General features: G+C 35.3%; 1 protein-coding gene across 1 annotated transcript; it reads right to left on the bottom strand.

Moving 5' to 3' along the window:
- Positions 1-3,915: 3,915 nt before the first annotated feature.
- On the bottom strand, positions 3,916-19,317 carry LOC110450351. Its single transcript, XM_021497829.1, has 13 exons — positions 19,196-19,317; positions 16,632-16,740; positions 15,020-15,132; positions 14,451-14,585; positions 13,795-13,888; positions 12,937-13,049; positions 11,589-11,714; positions 11,218-11,326; positions 10,128-10,261; positions 7,856-8,023; positions 6,854-6,988; positions 5,755-5,803; positions 3,916-5,481 (listed from the first exon to the last, which is right to left on the bottom strand). The coding sequence occupies exons 3-13, from the start codon at positions 15,045-15,047 to the stop codon at positions 5,190-5,192; spliced, it is 1,383 nt and encodes a 460-aa protein (XP_021353504.1). The 5' UTR covers positions 15,048-15,132; positions 16,632-16,740; positions 19,196-19,317; the 3' UTR covers positions 3,916-5,189.
- Between the last annotated feature and the right edge of the window lie 3,700 nt (positions 19,318-23,017).

Below are 23,017 nucleotides of genomic sequence, written 5' to 3'. Positions count from 1 at the left end.
GGTAGAAAGAAAATCATGATCTAGCTTCTAGTTATGCGGACTGTCTGTAAATGGAATTGCTACTTTTTAAGGTCAAACGTGTAACACACTGACAGCCATAAAAGCTAAATCAAGCATTGCTGTGCATAAATAATTTATTGAAATATAAATTCGGACGCGAACAGGTTCCCTGATACCCTGGCAAGTCGTTAAATTGGCGGTAAAATCTGGCGTTGCATGTTTTCTGTCATTAACTTTGGTACTATATTTACGAAGGGAAATGAAACAGCAGGTATCTCCTTCATCTTAGCATCGGAGTTTGAAATTCTGTCAATAATTAGTAGCATCGGTAATAAAAAATATATATATAATATCCTATCTATTTTAGAGAATAGCTTAGGTGTTAATATTTAATTCAAACGCCTGTTCTCTTACACTACAGTACGTAAGTCCATGGCCAGTTTGATCTGTATATTAACTTATGTCAATTTGAACCTTTAAATACCTGTTTTAATTAACAGATATAATTATGCCATTGACGAAAACATTCATCTGTATATAATTCGTGGACAACGGGTCACACAGCCGTGTTATTCTGAGTGCGGTAGGCGAATAACCGCCGGTAAACACTCCCTTGCTTATGACGGTCCTTTCATATCTCAATCATTGGGTAAAAATGTAAAATCACAAAAAAATAAGCACCTATAGAGCCGTGCCAGTGATAATTTGTCCATATTTATGTTGACTTGCAACATACACTGTGCTTTTAACTCTCACAGTATTGGCGATTCCCCCGTACAACTTACAAGTACCGAAACCAGAACTTGCAACTCTCACGGGCTTGTGAAGTACACGCTACAACGTCATGATAAAGCTGATTGCATAGGAGGTTGAACTTACCCGAATTGTTGTCCTAACTTACTCCATGGCGGGGCCCGTTCGGCCATCCGATGTCCCGACAGGAAAAGTTCAATAATATTCAAAAACGGACTTCCCAAAATGGAATTAAATAATAATGGGCCGAACTTGCCCCGGTCTCCCCTATTGTAATATCGATCTTTATCTCATTAGAGCTTGTTTATTATTGTTATACCTCGACTTGCCGAGTTTAAATAAATGTTATCTTATCTCATTCTGAAAGTACTATTCTGAATCAGTAGATATCAGAGATCAACAAAAGCTACGCTCTTTCAAGGCTTTGCCTTTTCATATTAAGGCTTTAACTTAGGTGTCTATTTTTATCAGATTTAAATGAAGTATAATGCCTTTTCTCCCATGTTATAAACGGCTTGCAAACAATGTCAGCCATTGCTACTGACTGTTACCTTTTGGAATGTAATTATCTACATATCACCTAAGCGCAATGCCCGCGGTGATACGTTTAGGGTGACAGTGTTATATAATACAATGGACAGTTTTGAAGACTAGATAAGTAATACTGTATCATGGTTTCAGGTCGTCACAGTCAGGACTCTTTTAACGTGCGTCATTTTATGTTACTAATCGGTGCAGTTATTTATGGGTTTTGTTGACTATCTTTTATTTATGTGTTTTGTTGACTATCTTTTATTTATGTGTTTTGTTGACTATCTTTTATTTATGTGTTTTTTTGACTATCTTGCCTTTCCTCGTATATTGAAGGATTATTATCAGTAGACAACGACAATGATAATACTGACGATCGATCAAGATACCAGGTATGTTACGCCAATTAGTTAATTATATTTAAAACAAAAATGTATGATGACGCTTATTTCTGCATTTTACAATAGATTTCTCCCTTTTTCCTGAAACTTCCTAGTGAGAGGAAAATTAATAAACTCAGAAGCATTTGAAATATTCTAGCATTCATCATGTTTACAGTCTTATCAGGTTAGACTTGTCATTTTTATTTATTCTTATCAATACTTCCCTTCAAATGTTTTCAATTAACCTAATTGGTATTATCGTTTAAGCAATAATCTTTATCAAGGTAGACACGTAGTTTATTTCTTGTTAAGTTAGTGAATATATAACAACTTGGCGGATATGTAGGCAATGAAGCCGAAAAATACCTGAAATTTTGGACACCATATCCTACAGTGACAAACAAAAATACGGGGGGTGAAATATCGAACGTCCATGTAAAGAGTTACCCAGCGGACGGACTCAACAAGGAAAACACACGTCCGGTCATGAATAGAAGAGAAATCAAAAGGAAAATATAACCATGACCATGTATTGCTACCCAGCAAAACGATATCATTGAGACAAATAACATTTTAAAACTACTAGACAGTAGATTAATGTAAAAAAAAATCATGGAAAAAAGAATCAGCATATGTTTTCTCCAGATCAATGTCAAAATAATGGCAGTATGCATAAAGCAGTGATATTTACACTGAAAATCGAATATTTTGTATGTGCGTGTATTCTCTATATATATTAAGTCTACGCTGATATTCACATGGTAACCATTGTCCTGTTAACTGGAGCCATTACATCATAACCTTACTAAATATCGTAATAGGTTTCTGTGACGTCAACAACGATAGATGTGGGCGGGGATATGCATATTTTCCATAAACGAGACACAAGTATGTGACGTCATCAACATTGAAGTTGGCAGTCAGCCACCACTTAAACAACATTCAGATTGTCACTTTTATGCATTCTATCAAACGTTATATGTCTAAAAATGAAAGTTTTGTCTGCTGATCAGACGAATTGAATTGCCAAATTAATACTGCTAATGCAAATATAAAGAGTAGTTTACTTCAGCTGAGCACGTGTTAATTGAATTGATAGCGTAGCTTTATAACCAGACAATTATTGAAGACACTTTTCCTTAAATTAACACGTCAATATGAAATGTGTTTGTCAAGTTTCCTAGGCTGTCATTGGTTTACATCAGCAGTGTCATGCAGTCATGCTTTATTATTGGTTTTCGTCTTGTTGGTTTGAGTAAATCCCAAGATAAAACAGTACACTGGCTATAGGCGCGCACATACCAACATATCTTTGTCAAGTTGGACAAATCCAATACCTAAATACCTTTACAAAACAAACGTTAGAACATATAAAATAATTTACTCTTCAATTATGAATGCTTTATATAGGTAGCTTATTATGCATTTACCAATTATATTGGGCTTCAAGCAACTAAAGATGTCTCCAGACGTAAACTTTCTATGGACAGATATTCAAGTTAAACGAGTTATCGCGCCAGGCAATACAAAAATATTTGTTTTTGAAGATTTGAAAACAATTTGGATAATATTATGTACACATTTTCATATATTTTTGCCTTATATTTAGAGATTGAACGTCTGTCATATTGCAGTAACAGCCAATATGAATGCAATCTGGGTGACAGATAAATAGTATGACGTCCGATCTAACAGACGTTCAATCGTTATATTTACATTTCCTCATACGACCTATCTTTTATTAATTAGTCGGATGAGCTTAATTTATATTTCCTGCTGTTGCAAAATCTCACTGGTCCAATTCTTTGAACAGCCGCAGACGGCCATTATCGGACCGACAACTTTCCAAACAACGGTCGCCATTAAAAAATGTAACCAGACGGCAACTGTCAAATTGCAGTTAAATGCTCTAGGTATATGTGCAGATTTTTTTTATACAGAAGTAAGAACTTCCCCTCCTAATCTGGATGTCTTCATTGTCTGCAAAACCCGTCAAAATGCGACTTTATCAACCTAACGACAACAAAAAGATGGCGGCTATCGTATTGGAGGGAGTGGTTTCTAACACTGACGTCACGGAACCCATAGAAAACCCACTGTCCAGTAACTACAGGTTGACTTTTCATAGAGTTAATGGAAAATGGGAAGGTCATATGTAAAGATTTTAGAATATCGATAGATATTTGCAAATGACATTGTTATTGGTAGGTTGTGCAAAAACAGACAACAAATACTCGTGTTTATTCGAAACATGCTTTTTATCTATACAAATATCTATATCTAAACAAATATCTAAGTATAAAAGCAAAAGAAAACTTTGAAATATCTTATTCCATTTTCGTTCCTTGAAAAGTAAACAAACATACTTTAACATATTATTGCATTTGATTATCAAAGACTATGGATAAACTACTTCTATCTACACATGTTATGAGAGGATCCAAAGGGGCGAGCCAACCAACTATTTTTTTTCCATGTAACCAATGCCGTATTACCATAAACATTATTCTTATTACATATAATACTGCAACTATTTCCAAATCTTGACTCTGTCTCTCAGCAACACCCGTCCCACATTAGGTTCCTCCTTTCTGCTTCCATGAAATGGAGTTTTTTTTAAACCTCAAATTCCTGTATTGTGCCCCGCCCTGCTGCCCCTCCCCATAGCCACACCTTTTGCTTATATAAACCTGACATTCCCTATGCCAAAGGATGCTCTGGACCTAATTTGGTTAAAAACCTGAATTTCCCCTATTGGGCTGAACCCCTCTGCACCAAGGGGGTGGGGGGGGCACACTCTCTGTTTACCCAAACTTGACTACCCGTTGTCCAAGGATGCTCTACACAGCTGCTTCGGACTAGGTGAGATAAAAGAAATAGATACAAAAACATTAAATACTTTTCGACTTTGTAAATATAATCATATTAGTATATTGTATGAATCATATGCAATCTAAATGCTCAATAAAAAATCTTACATACATCATCATTTTTCAATAACATTTCATTTAAGATAATCTATTTAGTCACATCAAGCGAAAACCAACTGTCTAGATGTAATTATTTTATGAAAGAATCTTTCTCTTAACATTTCTGACAACAGCATGAGAAACAAATATTAAGACACGTTTAAGTAATATTATATACAGGAATGCTTAAATAGCGTTATATGACATTTCAACAAAGTTACAATAAAGCATCAATAGGAAGGCGTAACCGGTTCACCCGTTGTCAGTATAATGTGACCGGGGGGAATGCCGTGCCAGGTGCCTATAGCTTTTAGAAGTTATTTTGTTAAGAAACCAACACATACACCGTGTTGGACTTTTTAATAGAAATATAATCAATCAACAGCAGCGTTCTTATTGTTACCAAGGGGGATGCTACTGTATACATGAAAATTTCCAGTGCAATGGGAAAATGGTCCTAAACCTTTCGCTATATGGTAATAGGTTCCATACAGGAAGTATGGCAATCATAATTATATACACTATATTTTAAAAACAACACTGAACACCCCTCTCAACTGTTAAGGCGACTTGTAGACGGAATGTCAATTTCTTCGTACACATCTTCATCGCCATCATTACGGATGGAAACACTTGGTTCATGGTCGACATTGATGGTATCAGTATTAATATACATGTCACTATGTTGTTCATTTTCTGCTCCAGGCGTATCTATGTAATAATAGTCTTGTTTGTTAGCTCCAAGATCTTCAGCGTTGCCTACATCCTCATAGATGTCACCGGTACTACTTGTCTCTCGTTGGTTTCCATTCTCGCTGTGATCTCGTATGCCCATGTCGACGTATCTAAATATGTTACGATAAACAGCGTTTGTTGTTAGTAAATCGTATGACTTTTTAATTTGCTTGGGTCATCTTATTATTTCTAGATATTTATAGATATATAGATAGATAACGTGGTACTATAATATAAAGAATACAACACTATTACGATGCCCAGGTGAGTTTGCCGAATTAAAAAAAGGCGATATAAGAAATGAGCTGACAAACATAAGCCATGCTAGTATACGTATTACTTTTACACCACACATAGTGTATATATATACATATTGTACTTACGGTCGCTTTGTTTTGACTTTCCCTTCGTTGTGAAATTTGACGGTATCGCCTGCGGAAACAAAGTTATGTTTGTTTCAGGTAGTTTTAGACAATATATAACGTGTATTGTAAGAGACGTAAGCTTATGTAGCTTGGACAAGGCAGCCTTCGAAAAATATATTCGCTTTACTTAAAGTTTAGGTTTGCTTGTTAGCAAATGAGCGTAAGGCTTTTAGTAATCGCGATCCCAACGTCACGCGGATATCGTGTCCACAGAGTGTATTAAGGGGAAACTTTCAAGTGTTGTTTCACTTTAACGTCATGACCCAGTTCCAAATTCTCAATTCTGAAGGGGGTTTCGACCTGCAGTGAAGCCAGGAAATTAAGACATATGCATACAATGTATATACGTGTTATCGGCACGGCATATCTGTAACAGTTTTTGTGGTGTCCCCACATTATACTAACACACAAAAACACAAACAAATCAATTCTGCAGTAGGCAAAAAGCAATCTCATGATATAATGGAATTGGATGGCTTTCTAATTTTGTGCAACCCTTCACATCTAGCATTTTATGATATCTTAAACAATAGACGTAGATAATATTGTTCAGTTTGTAAATTTACCCAGCAATCCTCAGTATCCAATTTATTTTCGATTTTCGGTAGACTTGTGATATGAATGCAACCGAACTTTTATATTATGAAGTATTTCGTATCACGGACGAGTGCATTATTCGAATATCTCTCAAGTTATGCCTACTTTGCTTTTGTTGGTAGATCTTTTTTATTTTTCAGAATGTTAGTAACAGTATATTATGCTATCAACATTTAAGATGTATTCTAATCAGTACGTTCAGTTGTTTACATTCCTCCAACAAATCATACTTTGCATCTAATTGAAATTGATATTGTCTTTTGTTTGAAATTAACAACACAAACAAAAGGAAAGGTACCGATTGTTTATAATAATAAATCATGATCGAAACAATATTACTGTCAAAAAGAACGTTTTAAACTCGAATTTAACATATTGTACTGTTTTAGCAGAAAGAGATAAAGAATTAGGAAGGAAACCATGTCTTAAAACATGATAATGGCTCAATACTTAAACTTACTCGGTTTTGTCTGTGAGGACCTTTTACGGCAGTAAAGACGGACTACTATATGCACAATGACAGTGACAATGCAGACAATACAAATCGTTGAGGCTAAAGCGATCAGTAAAGTATCATCGCTTTGGTGTTCCGTTTCTGTAATTATGTAAACAGCATTATTAACAACATGTTTTCCCCATTCCAATGCATGTATGATAGATTATACCGCCATTTCACATGCATGATGTGACAATTCGACAACAATAGTATTGAGTCAATTAAAAGCTGATATAATTATTATAATAAAATACTATTAGTCAGGAATCTGGGACTATATGATATGCACTTAATATCGGCAACAAAGACATTTAGGTTAAAATCCAAGAAAAACATTATATTCGAAATGGTTGCAAATCAACAAACAATTCTTATTTTTTAAACTAATTATTGATAATAATTGAAATCAGACGAACACTTCTTTTCTCGCTTAGGAGTGTATGGAAGGATAAAAGCATGATCGGTAATGCTCGCGTTGAGGTATGAGATAGCGTCCAAATTAAACACGAAATACTTGTTTATCATACTATCATCAAAGTGCAATTTGCAATCGATAAATTAAACACAGCAGGAATACTACTACCACAAACAGATACACATATTCCTACAGACCGGAAAAATTAATAAGAAGTTCATCTAAACAATTTTAAGATCGTTATTGACACTTTTGTCCCTTTTTCAGTTACACGTTCATGTGTATTTTGTTTATCTCAAAGTGATGTGTAGATGTTATTTAAAGCTATCTAGTGATGGTTCTCTTCATAAAGATGCCGGATAGTTAAAGACAAGGCTAACATACTTCCAATGTGCGAGACTGAATTTCAACACAGAAATACCATAAACATTTCAGTTCAAGTCATATCTTTTTAGTGTTACAAATTCAAAGTTACTAAACATTGAACGAAAGTGGGCATCATGGCGTTTGATGTAATATATACAAAAAATACGAAAATTTGCAATCCTTACCAGCTTTAAGCTCCGTTATTTGATAGGAGAGTTTGAATACAGAGCTCTCTCCGATGTGGCGAACTGTAATCAAAACGAATTCTTCTGCGAGAACATAAAAGTCCAATGGCTGTCCAACTAGACTTGATTCCTGTGGCACGTGGATAGTTATACTACCTCTTGATTGAGCTGAGAATTTAAACAAAACTAATATTTAAGTATTCCTGTCTCACTGTGTTTGTTCTATATACAGTAACCTCCCCTTAACTTCCGTAAGGATCCCTCTCTCACTGTACTGTGTTTGTTCTATATACAGTAACCTCCCCTTAACTTCTGTAAGGATCCCTGTCTCACTGTACTGTGTTTGTTCTATATACAGTAGCCTCCCCTTAACTTCTGTAAGGATCCCTGTCTCACTGTACTGTGTTTGTTCTTTATACAGTAGCCTCCCCTTAACTTCCGTAAGGATTCCTGTCTCACTGTGTTTGTTATGGTGGCATGTTTCTGCCATCCACTTGCGACTTACGAGTTACGTATGTCGACATAATTATTGAAAGATGTCGACATAACTGTTAAATTATGTCGACATATTATCAATTTTGCCGAGATAATTATCTCGTAAGTGGGTAACTCGGCTTTTTATCGTGTTAATGCTCGGGTGTGACATCGACTTGCCACTTACGACTTGCCACTTACGACTTATTTATGTCGACATCCTAGTAGATTATTGCCGACTTACCAAAACGAGGCTTGTGCACGAGGACCGCGAAGGTGGGCTGATGGTGACTGAACAGTGGTGACTATACTGGTGAGTAACTTGGTAAAATCAATGTAAATATGGGAAATCAAAGATATGGATATTACAGTAGGTTACTATGATGTACAGAGTTTATCAATCAAAGAGGGATTTTACATAAATAAGTCGTAAGTGGCAAGTCGTAAGTCGATGTCACACCCGAGCATTAACACGATAAAAAGCCGAGTTACCCAGTTATGTCGACATCTTCACAGATTATGTCGACATATTCTCAGATTATGTCGACATCTTTCAATAATTATGTCGACATACGTAACTCGTAAGTCGCAAGTGGATGGCAGAAATATGCCACCATAGTTTGTTCTTTATACAGTAACATCCCCTTAACTTCTGTAAGGATCCCTAACTTCTGTAAGGATCCCTAACTTCCGTAAGGATCCCTCTCTCACTGTACTGTGTTTGTTCTATATACAGTACCCTCCACTTAACTTCTGTAAGGATCCCTAACTTCTGTAAGGATCCCTAACTTCCGAAAGGATCCCTCTCTCACTGTACTGTGTTTGTTCTAAATTATGGGCGGATTGGTAGAGTGGTTAACACTTCGGCCTTCCTCGCAGACGGCCGGGGTTCGATCCCCGAAGTCGGCGTACGCATGGCATATGAGAGAAAGTGTTTTACACCTGCCCACACAACTCCAACAACCCAGGTGGAGTATAACATGGTCTGGGGTGGATGTTGCGGTATCTGTGCTGTATAAATCAAGTGAGATGGCACTGTAAAAGATGCCATTTTAAGCACGGTCCCACTACAAACGGAACACAATAATCTCCGGCACACACGCAGACATACACACATAGGGAGATATTAGCCAAGTGGCATAGGACTAGTAGTTAGCGCCTGATAAGGCAGCTCCTGCGAATTCCTCATAATTGAATAGATTAATGTATATGCTAATTGTATTACTTATAAATCTATGTACTGTACAGCGCTTTAGAGTGGTTTATGTTAGATGGATAGGGCGCTATATCAAATGCTGTATATTATTATATTCAGTAACCTCCCCTTAACATCTGTAAGGATCCCTGTCTCACTGTACTGTGTTTGTTCTATAAACAGTAACATCCCCTTAACCTGGTTTAGATATAATTGGAGAATAGTTGGACAGGAATCCTTCGGTTCACCGTGTAACTCAATCGACTAGGGCGATAGTCCAGGGTTCGAATCCGCGTCTAGCTCCGCTGGTATGTTTTACACCAAGAACACCTTTGCTGATCATACCTTGTTATTCATCTTTGTTATTTTTACTAAAAGTCCCGCAAGGTATGTTTTTGTCGCAAATGAATTTATCAAAAGCTATAACCTTGTCGGAGAAACAACTTACAAAACACTAAGTTACAGTTTGGGCAGTGACACGGGGATATTTAAGCGATTAATTTCATAGCCTCCACTATTTACTGTGCTTGAATAAAATAGGAGCAAAGAAGATGCTTTTGACATACGTTACACCATGCAATAACTTAAAGAACAATTGCTAACCTTGAAAAATAGCGATGGGAGAAGATCCGTTGGATTTGAATTCCTCCACTACAATCGATAATCTGCTGCCATTGACAGTGCCTGTCGTAGTGCAGGGTTCAGCGGCAAAGATCATCCAGTTACAGTCTGTATCCCTGATTATGGTGAAACAGGAGAAATATAGTTAGCCGACAGACGAAAAAAGTGATTAAATCGAAACTAGAAATTTATGAAAATGACAAACAGGGTAACCACTGTGACACAGAAACAAAAGGGAAGTCAGCATTGACGGAAACGAACTCAAATGACTGCCACGTCCTCCTCAATATGAAACAAAGTTGTTAACATGTTTTTAGCTGGTTTGATAATAACGCTCTCTCATATCTCTATGTTTGTAATTTACTAATGTCCTCGATTATGTTGCCAACAACGGGGAATGGTGCGTGGATATGAAGGGGAACCTATGTTTGTCCTCCGAGGAGGCTTGATATCAAAGTCTTTTCGTAAGAGGGCAAGTGAAACGCTTTAGCCCTCTGTGGTGGCGGGGTGAATGCATTGTAAATGTGTTGTCCAGTATTAACGTATTATAGCGCCGAATAGCACACTTCGAATAATGTGGGATACCTTTTCATGGGTGAGAGAGTGTTAACATTAACCATTTTGTATTACTTTTTTCGTGTTGAAGGCGTACACTCATGTTGAAACAATTACCTATTCACTAACATTGCACACAATAGTACTTTTTTGTGATTTCCTGTGTCATTGATTACAATTCCACGCCTATTTTTCATCATTTCTTTTCAAAGATAAAACTTTATAAATTGAAAAATTAACGTGTCGTTCCACCAACGACGAAAAAAATACGTTGGTGAACCAAATGCACCTTGCCAAAATCGATGACGCAGGCTACAGTCCATAAAGTGATGACGCGATGATGACGTTTTTCAGAATAACTGCGCTTATGAGGTGTCATTCCCAAGGTTGGTAAAACAGCCTAATCTCCTTCCTAGCAAAAACTGGGATATTTCTGTGAAGTGTGATATAGTATTTAATGTTAAATGAATACTCAATAAGAAGTGAAACATTATATTTGATTTGAATAAATGCCTACATGCTGTTTTCCGGGTAGTTCGACGAGAAAACGTATTTTGACCTCGCCTCTGCTAGAAGCTGGGAGTCTTTGCATCCAAATACTGAAGAGTTCTTAGCTATGTGTAGATCTAAAATAGTGAAATATATATATCATATGCAAATCAAATTTCAGGAGACAATGATATGAATTGAATCAAGTGTTTTGAATTGATAGAAACATATTTGAATGCTTTTATTTCAGCAGTCTATATATATAAATATATATGTAAACATTGAGCATCGATGGAATAAAAAACAAATATATTTCTGTACAGAATATTGTCATTATTTGTAAAAAGTATTGGTGTTTTGAAATTAAACTTTCTAAAGAATACAAATGTACTTATTCACCTTCAGCTTGGTATGACATGTTGAATCCTCGTTTTGATACTGATCCATCCGTTTTAAATTGTAGGACTGACCTGTTACTAGGGATATAATACGTTTTGTTTGAGATCTTTTCTGGGAGTCCTCCGTCTGATTAAAAACAAAGACAAAAGATCTTGCAAGAATATGCTTTGTAAAATCAATTCGAAAGTCATGGGAAAGCGACAGAAAAAAAAGAAAAAAACTTGGATTGGGCAAACCCTAATTTCGAAAAAAAATCCTAGTTAGTATATAATAATATCTACTCAGTTTTTACAGTATTCAGAGTTTACGTTTTTGCTGATAACTGTATTTTGTAAGATCGTTTCATATTTAGTTCAATGTACGTTATATAAATCTTATGCATTTTATATGAGTTTACAACATCCATGTTATTTATTCAACTTAGAAATTAGGTTTTGGTTCATTAGAATGAATAATGACGATATTTCCTGAAAGTTTCGGGGCCTTGTAAAAACAGGACGTATTGTAGTAAAGACAATTCCGGTGAATTTATATAACGAATCTATTTACCAAATGCATATACGCGAAGTCAGCATAATGATAAGTACACTCGGACCAGTGTGTTCAAAACACTCCGACCATGTAGTTACATCAACAAAACGGGTAACTATCCAACGGTCACGTGAAGGCATATGTTACGTACTATTAATCAGTTGTCCAGCAAATACATCTTCACAAGGTTACCAAGTATAAAAAGCCGTCCTCAGTCAAACAATTCACTTTGGAATTGGTTTGAAGTCAGGCCTTTTTATTTGAAGCTAAGGGTTATCTTTATTAGTACTGCCCGATTCAGCGTTCGCCCCTGTGAGGAAGGCTTTGGGTTCTGTCCCCTAACCGAGACACACCAAAGTCTCTAAAAATGGTAGTTTCTACTTCTGCTTAGCGATCAGCATTTTGCGAGTGAGACGACTAGTTCGCCCGTTGTCAGTATAATGTGAACTTGCGAGGTGTCCTGCTGGATGTCTTCGGCAGTATGCTTCAGTGAGGTAGCACTATAAAGTCGACATTAGTTTCGCGCTATCACAAGGAGACAAACAACAACATACCGCAGCCTCCGAAAGCACACGCAAACACTACATCCATGCATCTCGCACAGGGGAAGCCATCCTTAAATACCATAGCTGTTGTTAGAACGTTAAACAATACAAACCAAACCAAACCAATCAATACGGTTGGCGGTACATGTTGTGACTGTAAGACAGGCTTTATCCTCATGTGAGCGAATCGTTAACACTCGTTACTATGTATACAAATGTTATAAACAGCAGATCAGTTCCTGTAAAGGATGCCGTATGTTAATCATAATTACCGTACTTTATAGTAGGGGTGTCCAAACGATCCTCAGTCTCAACAACAATTGTTTCTAACCGTAGCAGAGTACAGGCAGTTGATGTGGCGATATTCCATCTGCACATGGTGTTGCTGCAGCATTAATAGAATTCCAACATATGTTATTCTTCACATAACTGACCAATTTGACAATGTTACACGGCCATGTTATAAATATGGCACACCTGTAATAAACTTAAAGTTGCTGCAATTGGTCAAAACCGTAGGAATATATTCCTACGCAACTACAGGTACTTCTTTGATTAACTTTACTACGTGATACACTTACTGGTATCTTAAGATAAAACAATTTGAAATGTTTATATGATTATTATTTGTATTTCATTCAGAACCTTTCATTATTACAAAAATAAATAAAAAATCTCGAACGACTTTGCACTGCGCGGAACAAAGAGTCAGTTCATTACTTATAGGTGTATCTGAAAGTTTTCTTTCCATTTATCGATATAATATGGTGAATATAATCTTATATTTGTGTCCATATCATGTTAATTTTATTAAACGAGCTGTATAATTTAATATGACATACACCTTTCAGTTCAACCTTAAACATAAATTTACATTCATGTCCATGTCATATTGATTTTTTTAAACGAGCTCATTAATTTCATATGACATTCAAGGCTCGCCTAAAAGGCTGATGTCACATCACATTATTGTGCTCGTTTAATAAAATCAGTATGACATCGACACGTGGAACGATTTGCTTCCGTAAAATTAAACATAATCATACTTCCCTGATTCACAGTTGCTATATAATATGGAACAAAAGTAGGTTTTGTAATGTAACATGCCACATAGCCGGTATAATACTCACTGATGGTAGGCACGAGGGAACCCAGGCGAGGTGATGTACTTCCTTGTGTACGTAGCTTTGACATCTAAACCTGATGTGCTCACACATGTGCAGCCTAAATATACAACCTCATGTTCATAACGATTGATATAATCGCTTATGTTAAACGTAGTGTTCCTCCACTTTTGTGACATCAAATATCCATTTTTGACTTATTCCTGACAATTTTAATTACTAAATGAGAATAATTATAAAAGCGAACTTCCACGAATACATGAATCCAGATTAAGTAATACTGAAAAATGAAAATACAACATTTAATAGTTCGTCAACGATACCAAGAAATCAATTTTAAACTCTGAAAAGCTGTTAAAATTTGTAAAAAGAACAAAATATTGAGAATAAGAAAAGTATCCTTCTGCATATCATCGAAATCCTGATAAGAGATGAAAGAAAAGAGTAAACTGTTATGTAGGAAGTTGGGATATAGAAACTACCCTCGGGTTTACAATTTGGACTCAGACCCTTAGCAAAGGTCCTGTTTTGACTCAAATTCTAAAACCTTTGGCGGGATTTCTCTATCATTCATACATGCACATGATAGACTCTGTTCAAAATACTGTGACTGCCATTTCATGATGTGATCAAGCAATGTTGATGTTGAAATGTCTGATTACCTGTGATAGAATATGAAAGCTTGAAACCTGGAAGACTGTGAGATTCATCTGATGTAAACCTTATTGTTACACTCTCGCTTGGTAGCACATGTTCCGATGTAGTGTTGACGTTCACTTCTGTGATGCCTGCCGAACCTACAAAGCATCATCAAAGAGAGACTATGACATCAACTATGTAATTATCTGTATACAGGTATTCGTTGCGCACCATTAAAATTATAGAGGAAAGGCATGAATATTTTGTACACAATCTAATAATTATACTTCATTTTGACCACAACTTTCATCTTCGATAACAAAAGCCGTAGTGATAATTATGGAAAACCGTACTAATTTGATGTTTGAAAATGTTTTTGTAACTACTTTTAACCTATTTGTAGGAACGAACTCTTTTTCATATACATACCAAAATTTAATTGCATATCTTTAATTTTTTTCAAACTTATTTTTAGTGGAATCCCAGAACTGATTTTACATATATGATTGACCTATAGACATTCCTGTTTTATATGTTTTATTAGTAAGTGGTTATAATTTAATGAACAGGTTATACAAAGAATTATACATACCGTATCGAAATCGAAGTTTGTCGAACATCCATTCAAATGCAATGTATTTGACATCAATACGTATCAGTCCGCAAACAGCAGTGTTCCGAATTATCCAGTAGCAGTTCAGATTACTGGCATATAAACATAGTTTAAATAACAGTCATAAAAGATAATGCGTAAATAATCAATAATCTGCCTAACTACCATATCAGAATGTTAGGAAAAAGTACTATTGATAGTTATAATGCAGAACATTTCAGACACCTGCCATAACAAATCATATAGAATAACTCAATACAATGGTATGAGGATATTAGTCAAACAAATACAATTCATGTACCTGTCACACAAAACAATTTCAGATGACGAGTAACACAAAAAACTATCAAAGAACTGTCAGGCAAAATCCTTCAGGTACCTATCTTTCAAAATCTAATCCGATCACTGTCATACAAAAATATTTAGAAACCTATCAAATAAAAGCAGATCATATTATTATCATTAATATTATTATTATTAAAAAAAGCAAGATGTCTATCGCGAAGAAATCAAATTAATGGCTTACAAAACAATTCTGATGAATATCATACAAAAAATAAAGATTCATATAACTATCACACAATTTAATTCAAATAACTCTTATGCTAAAAAAATTCAGATACCGCCATCGTGTCTTTGTCACAAAAATAATATAGATGCCAGTCTATATTAAAGATGTTTAATGAATGTTATTCAACGATAACTATAATGTTAATGCATATTCGTATAGGATCAAACATTGATCTTCTGTTCTGTACTCATATCTTTTTGGAACATTAAGTATTATATTTATGACATTATGACTCTCAGGACATACTCTACCAATTCCGGAGGCCTGAAGACGAAGAATTCTGTTATATTTTTATTTGTTTTAACGTTAGAACTACAGGAGAGTCCTTTATTAGCAAAATGACTATGTAGTTTTCTGTATTGTGTCACATCCCCTCTGTGTAAATGCATTCTTGCTTCGTACTTTCAGTGAGTATTATAACGTCATAACACTGATCTTTAACAATGCGATATGACACACTTAAAAAGGTTAACTAAAACATAGCACTTAGTATGCGTATTAGAGTTGAATGCAAAATTGACAAAATTTACTAGTATTTCCCTAGGTCCAGAAGGACACGTTTGTAAAGCTAATTCGGCACGTAATCAATCAACAAACGTCCTAACTTAAGTTATGTAAATGTGAGAGGAAAAAACACGTTATGCCCCCCCCCCTCTCTCTCTCTCTCTCTCTTCCTTCTCCTTTGCATCAGTCCAACCCAAATCTAAAAGACATATATTTCGCACTTGACCTTTTTCAATGAACGGAGTAACTATCGCTAAGTTTAGCTAGTGAAATAGTGTAATATTGAAAATTTTAATAAGTTTGTGTTTACTAAATATTTGGTAAGTAACAGCAACCAAAATATGAATCAAATCCACGCACACACACATACACACACATCACCTCTTACTCAGAGACAGGGGACCATTTAAATCGTACTTTAAAGGGCAAATTCAAAGGGATCATGAAGCATGCATGTTTCAATCAAATGTTAGTTCTCTTATGACAGCAACAAAAGATGAAAATAATCCTTTATACTCTGCGTAGTTATCAGGAAATCCTGGTGAAGTAATGAACTGTTCTGTTGATGTGGCATTTAACTTTACACTTGACCTTCCTGTGCATGTGTCGGTTATCTTCCGGCAACCTGTAACAATTCATGAAAAATTAAATTAAAAGCGATCATGTTAGGTTACATACAGTAAACTTATATTCCTCTAAATATTTTGCACTAATGCTATAATAGTGCACGAAAGTGTAAAAACTAGTCCCCTTACACTTTAATATGGTTGTTTAAACACATTTTTTGGCTTCAATATTTTCATTCTTTCCGCGTATAAATTGTTTCCGTCCACATGCCACCACTTCAGGTGAGGATCGGGAAAAGAATATACCTGCCATTATCCACTACATGTATCGTAGGAGGCGACTTATTATGTTGGAATCCCCTGCAGAATTGTGGATTTGCTTTGGTGTCCTCTAAATCTGATGCACCTATTGTAATATTCGGGATCTTCATATTTCTTTCTATTTCTAACTACCTCTTATTTCCTTGCAAATTGCTTGGCAATAACTCACTTTTGTCCTTAATGTTGAGCGTTCGCCCAGGTGAGGGATGCAAAGGGTTCTGTCACCAGGCTTGGACATACCAAAGTCCTTAAAAATTGTAGTTGTTATTGCGTGCTTACGGTTCAGCATTTAGGGGAATGGCAACAAATGGTTCACCCGTTGTCAGTATAATGTGCTGTGCTGGGTGGCTTCGGCATGGTATTGCATTGAGATAGCACTATACAGTCGGCATCAGATCCGCGCTATCACAAGGAGGCAAGCACATCAATATGCATTGTCTCCCGCATACAAAAACACAAACACGCATACACTTCACACATGGACGAACGTCCTTAAATTACCTTAGCTGTTAATATGACGTTTAACAAAATTGAACCAAACCAAATCGTTCGCACGCTTATTTCTTATCAATTTTAGTAACACGAACTTGGTGTATAAGCGAACAAAGAGTGATGTCAACGTGAAGCCTGAAATACCATTAAAGTGTTTCTGTCTGCCGGCCATTGCTACTTTACCCAAAACGTATATTACAGTGTATACCATGTTTAGATTTTTCACCAGTACCCAATGTAAAACTAAAACAACCAGGCCAAGGTAAAGTAGAATATTCTTTGCAAGCGAAACATATTTTGTTTCCAAAATATCACATTTTGTTATAGCAATGACCAATTCAGACACAATCAGCTTTAAAGTCTGATATTTTAAATAAACATAATCAGTATATCTGCTTGTTGAATCGTATATCACGACGGTGAGAAAATATTGGAAAAATAATTAACGAACTCTGATAACAGTCTGAGTTGCTTATTATTCCAACATTTTCTAACCCGAGTAATATTTCCACTGTAACATACATACACTTATGATTATATCTATTCTACATAGTAAAATGTTATTAATGTATTTATTCACTTCTAGCTCAGTGTCCATACGCCTGTGAAAGTCATGTAAGCTAGATGATCTACTTATTTCAATTAGACTGGATTTTTTTTAACATGTAATCATTGTCATAAAATACATATAAGTATCTCTTCATTCCATGATAAGCTGCGCATTTGTTTTTGCATTATTGATCCTGTGATTGTCCTATTTTGTCTTTTAGACCTGCATATATCCTGAAAGGATTTTTCATTTGTAGGTCGTATCTATTGTCTTTTACAAATTGACATCAACAAACGACATCATTCCTGCATTTCTCCGCATATTTTGACGTCATTTCATTGTTAGTTGTGAGGTCACATATGCTAATTATTACACATTAAATATCATATACACATTTTATGCTATATATATTTAAGCAAATGTAAATTAAACTCGTAGGGGAGAGAACTCTCGTTTATTTAAAACATACAATTATTTCCAAAGTTATTTACTTTACACTATGACTTTTTCAATCCAGTCATAAGAGAACAAACGAGTGCAAATAAGTGAGCATTATTTTTACATTTTTAGATTCGAACTACGTTAAAATATGTCATTATATCCAATATTCAGTTCAATAATGTTTTTTAAAAAGAAACCCCACTTTAAGATCCTCTCTTAATTGATATTAAAACCTTCATTAAAACCTTCATTAAAACCTACATTTTTTTCAATTTTGGTCTTGAGGTGATAAAAATATAATTTTGCACAATTAAAATAAATCATTTAAAATAAGTTGGAAAAATATATAATATATGCATCATATCTACATGGATATTTAATACTGATAATGTTTCCTCGATTTAGATAATATCATAAAATAGTATCTTATACAAGGAAAATGACGTTATTTCTGCAAATTATTGAAATCCTGATAAGATATTAAGGAAAAGAGTAAACTGTTATGTAGGAAGTTGGGATATAGAAACTGCCCCCGGGTTTACAATTTGGACTCAGAACCTTAGCAAAGGTTCTGTTTTGACTCAAATTCTACAATCTTTGGCGGAATTTCTCTATCCTCTATACACTCACATGATAGACTCTGCTCAAAATACTGTGACTGCCATTTCATAATGTGATCATGCAATATTAATGTTGAAATGTCTGATTACCTGTGATAGAATATGAAAGCTTGAAACCTCGAAGACTCTGAGAACTATCAGATGTAAACCTTATTGTAACACTCTCGCTTGGTAACACATGTTCCGATGTAGTGTTGACGTTCACTTCTGTGATGCCTGCCGAACCTACAAAGCATCATCAAAGAGAGACTATGACATCAACTATGTAATTATCTGTATACAAGTATTCGTTGCGCACCATTAAAAGTATAGAGGAAAGGCATATATATTTGATTGTATTCAAACTTATTTTTCCTGGAATCCCAGAACTGATTTTACATATATGAATGATCAATGGACCTTCATGCTTTATATGTTTTATTACTAAGTGGTTATACTTTTATGAACAGGTTATACAAAGTATTATACATACCGTATCGAAATCGAAGTTTGTCGTACTCCCATTCAAATTCAATGAATTTGACATCAATACGTAGTCCGCAAGAAGCAGTGTTCCGAATGATCCAGTAGCAGTTCAGATTACTGGCATATAAACATAGTTTAAATAACAGTCAGAAAAGATAATGCGTAAATAATCAATAATCTGCCTAACTACCATATCAGAATATTAGGAAAACGTACTATTGATAGTTATCATGCAGAACATTTCAGACACCTGCCATACAAAATCATAAAGAAAAAACTCAATACAAAAGTATGAGGATATTAGACAAACAAATACGATTCATATAACTACCACACAAAACAATTTCCGATGTCGAATATCACAAAAAAAACTATCAAAGAACTGTCAGGCAAAATCCTTCAGGTAACGTTCTTTCAAAAACCAATCCGATCACTGTCATACTAAAATATTTAGAAATCAATCATATATTACAGCATTTCAGATTACAATCATGAAAAAAAAATCTTTATCGCGAAGAATTCAGATTTCTGGCTTACAACACAATTCAGATGCATATCATACCAAAAATATAGATTCATGTAACTATCACACATTTAAATTCAAATAACTGTTATGCTAAAACATTTCATATAGTGCCATCGTGTTTTTGTCACGAGGGGGGTGGGGGGATCCATGTACCATATGAGCCGGCGGCTCAAGATTGAAGATGGCGCCCGTCAGGCCATGCTGTCAGCCCGGGGGCTAGAATTAAAGTTATGAGCACGGGTTCAAAGAAGAAAGTTCATGAAATTTACCGTGATAGAGAAATGTTGTTACTACTTTAAAATTTTAAAATATTGACCTAACATGTTAATAGGACGTTAAACAAAATATAACCAAAACAAAATAATGAGCTCAGTGCGCTCGGAAGGGTCACGATATTATGCATTAAGGCCCGGGTTATACGGCACGATTTCTCACCCGGAAACGATTTATCACCCGCTAAAATAATATTGATACCAGTCTATATTAAAGAATTGTTTAAGAATGTTATTCAATGATTACTATAATGTTATTTCATATTCTTATATGATCAAACATTGATCTTTTGTTCTGTACTGATATAATTTTGGAACCTTAATTATTACATGTATGACATTGAGACATATCTACCAATTCCTGAAGCCTTAAGGCGAATAATCATATTTAATTTTAAATTTTTACCATTAGCACTCCTGGAGAGTCCTAAATTAGTAAAATTACTATATGATGAAGTAAAATTGTAACTGTCCGTGTTCACTCACTAAACATCTGTATAAGTTTCAGATTCTACTTTAATGTCACGACATGTTATTGAGACACTTAAGGCATACTCTACAATTTCCGGAAACCATTAGACGAAGAATTCTATTGTACTTTTATACCGTTAGAACTACAGGAGAGTCCTTAATTAGCGAAATAACGAAAAAAAATCTGTATTTTGTCACATAACCTCTGTATAAATGCATTCTTACTTCGTACTTTCAGTGCGTATTATAACACTGAACTCAAACATTATCATATTTATCTCGGTTTACTCAAACATCAGACGTTAGTATGCGTATTAGAAGTGAATGCAAATTTAACCAGTATTTATGTATTTATATTATGTACATGTAAGAGGGAAAAAACAAGTTACCCAGCCCCTTCCAACCACAACCCTAAAACACATATATTTTGCATTTAACCTTTGTCAATGAACGGATAGCTATAGATCAGATTGTAATGTTGAATAAGTTTGTGTTTACATCATATCGGCAACAAAAAAAATTCAAGCACACACACAACTTTTCACTAATGCTGGTAGAAAAAAGTGACCTTTAATCGTAATTTAAAAGGCAAAATCACAGGGATCGTGACGCACGTATGTTTCAATTAAATGTTCGGCATCTTGTGCTTGCAACCAAAAATGTAAATTATAATATTTACTTAGCGTAGTTATCAGGAAATCCTGGAGAAGTAATGAACTTTTCAATGGATGTTGCATTTAACTTCACACCTGGCGTTCCCGTGCATGTATCGGTTGTCATCTGACAACCTGTAACAATTTATGAGAAATTAAATCAAGAGCGATCATATCAGGTTAGATGCAGTTAACTTATATTTCTCCAAACATTATATGCATTAATGATATGATAGTGCAGAACAGTGTAAAAAACTAGCCCACTTACACGTTAATCTGGTTGTCTAAACACATTTTATGGCTGCAATGTTTTCATGCTTTCCGCGTATAAATCGTTTCTGTCCGCATGCTTATTTCCTATCAATTGTAGAAACACCTACTTGGTGTATAAGCGTACCTAGAGTGATGTCACTGTTAAGTTTTGAAACAACACTAAAATGTTTACGTCTGCCGGTCATTGTTACTTAACATATAACGTTTATAACAATATATACTGCATTTCACGACATAATGAAGCATCCATTTGATCGGCTTTTCAATTATCTATGTGATTACAGGTTCTTTTTGTACGATATAGCTTATTCTAGATGATCTATTAGTTTTCCTATCAACCCACAGCATGACTTTCATTGATATTACTACCATCAGAAAGGCATTTTGCTATTCCGGCAAGTATAATCATTCTGGATGATATTAGAAGTCTGACAAGTTTTTAAAAGTAATATATATATATATATATATATATATATATGAAACTTACCTACTCTCCCTACACATATACAAAAGTATATGAGAAATTTCAGCTCCTCCATGATCGACCGTTTGTGTCATCACAACTCCATGTTATTTCCTTATGTTATATTTATTTTGTCGACTTATAGAAGACAATCATTGACCTTTTGACCGCATCAAGTGTATGTGGCAATTACTCATCAAATGTTACATACATATACGATCATAACGCACGTGATACACCAACGTACATAGTACTACCATTTAAGGATCCCTGTCCCACTGCACTACAATTTTCACCTATACACAGTAACCTCCCCTTAAGTACCATTTGGCTATAACTGTAGTACATTTGGGCAAGTTCACTTCCGTTGATTAGTAACTCGACCAGTAATATCGATAATATTTCAGTCAAAGGTTGAACCCCGGTCAAGTCCCTCATTTTTCCAGTCAAACACTTTTATTGATAATGCTTTTTATCGGTATTTACAGTACGCTGTAGGCTCTTGTGAGACTTGGAGTATGGTGTCATCGGTAGGCTGCTGTCAAGCATGGAGTGTTTTGTCCTGCGTATACTGTTGTCAGACGTTGATTGTGTTGTCCTCGGTAGGCTGATGTCGGACATTGATTGTGTTGTCCTCGGTAGGCTGTTGTCAGACGTTGATTGTGTTGTCCTCGGTAGGTTGTTGTCAGACGTTGATTGTGTTGTCCTCGGTAGGTTGTTGTCAGACTTTTAGTGTGTTGTCCACGGTAGGCTTATGTCTGGCGTTGTGTCTAGTGTCCTCGGTAGACT

The sequence above is a fragment of the Mizuhopecten yessoensis genome, unplaced genomic scaffold (assembly GCF_002113885.1).
Source record: "Mizuhopecten yessoensis strain PY_sf001 unplaced genomic scaffold, ASM211388v2 scaffold5185, whole genome shotgun sequence".
NCBI lineage: Eukaryota > Metazoa > Mollusca > Bivalvia > Pectinida > Pectinidae > Mizuhopecten > Mizuhopecten yessoensis.
Note: the sequence above shows the minus strand (reverse complement) of the source record. Positions and strands in the feature narration are given on the sequence as shown.

Coding starts and splice junctions, on each gene's coding strand:
- LOC110450351 (XM_021497829.1), bottom strand. CDS start 15,047: ATGTTCGACAAACTTCGATTTCGATACG. Junction 13,050..13,794: donor TTCCCTCGTGCCTACCATCA/GTGAGTATTATA, acceptor TTAATGCTGCAG/CAACACCATGTGCAGATGGA. Junction 10,262..11,217: donor AACTACCCGGAAAACAGCAT/GTAGGCATTTAT, acceptor CACCATAATCAG/GGATACAGACTGTAACTGGA.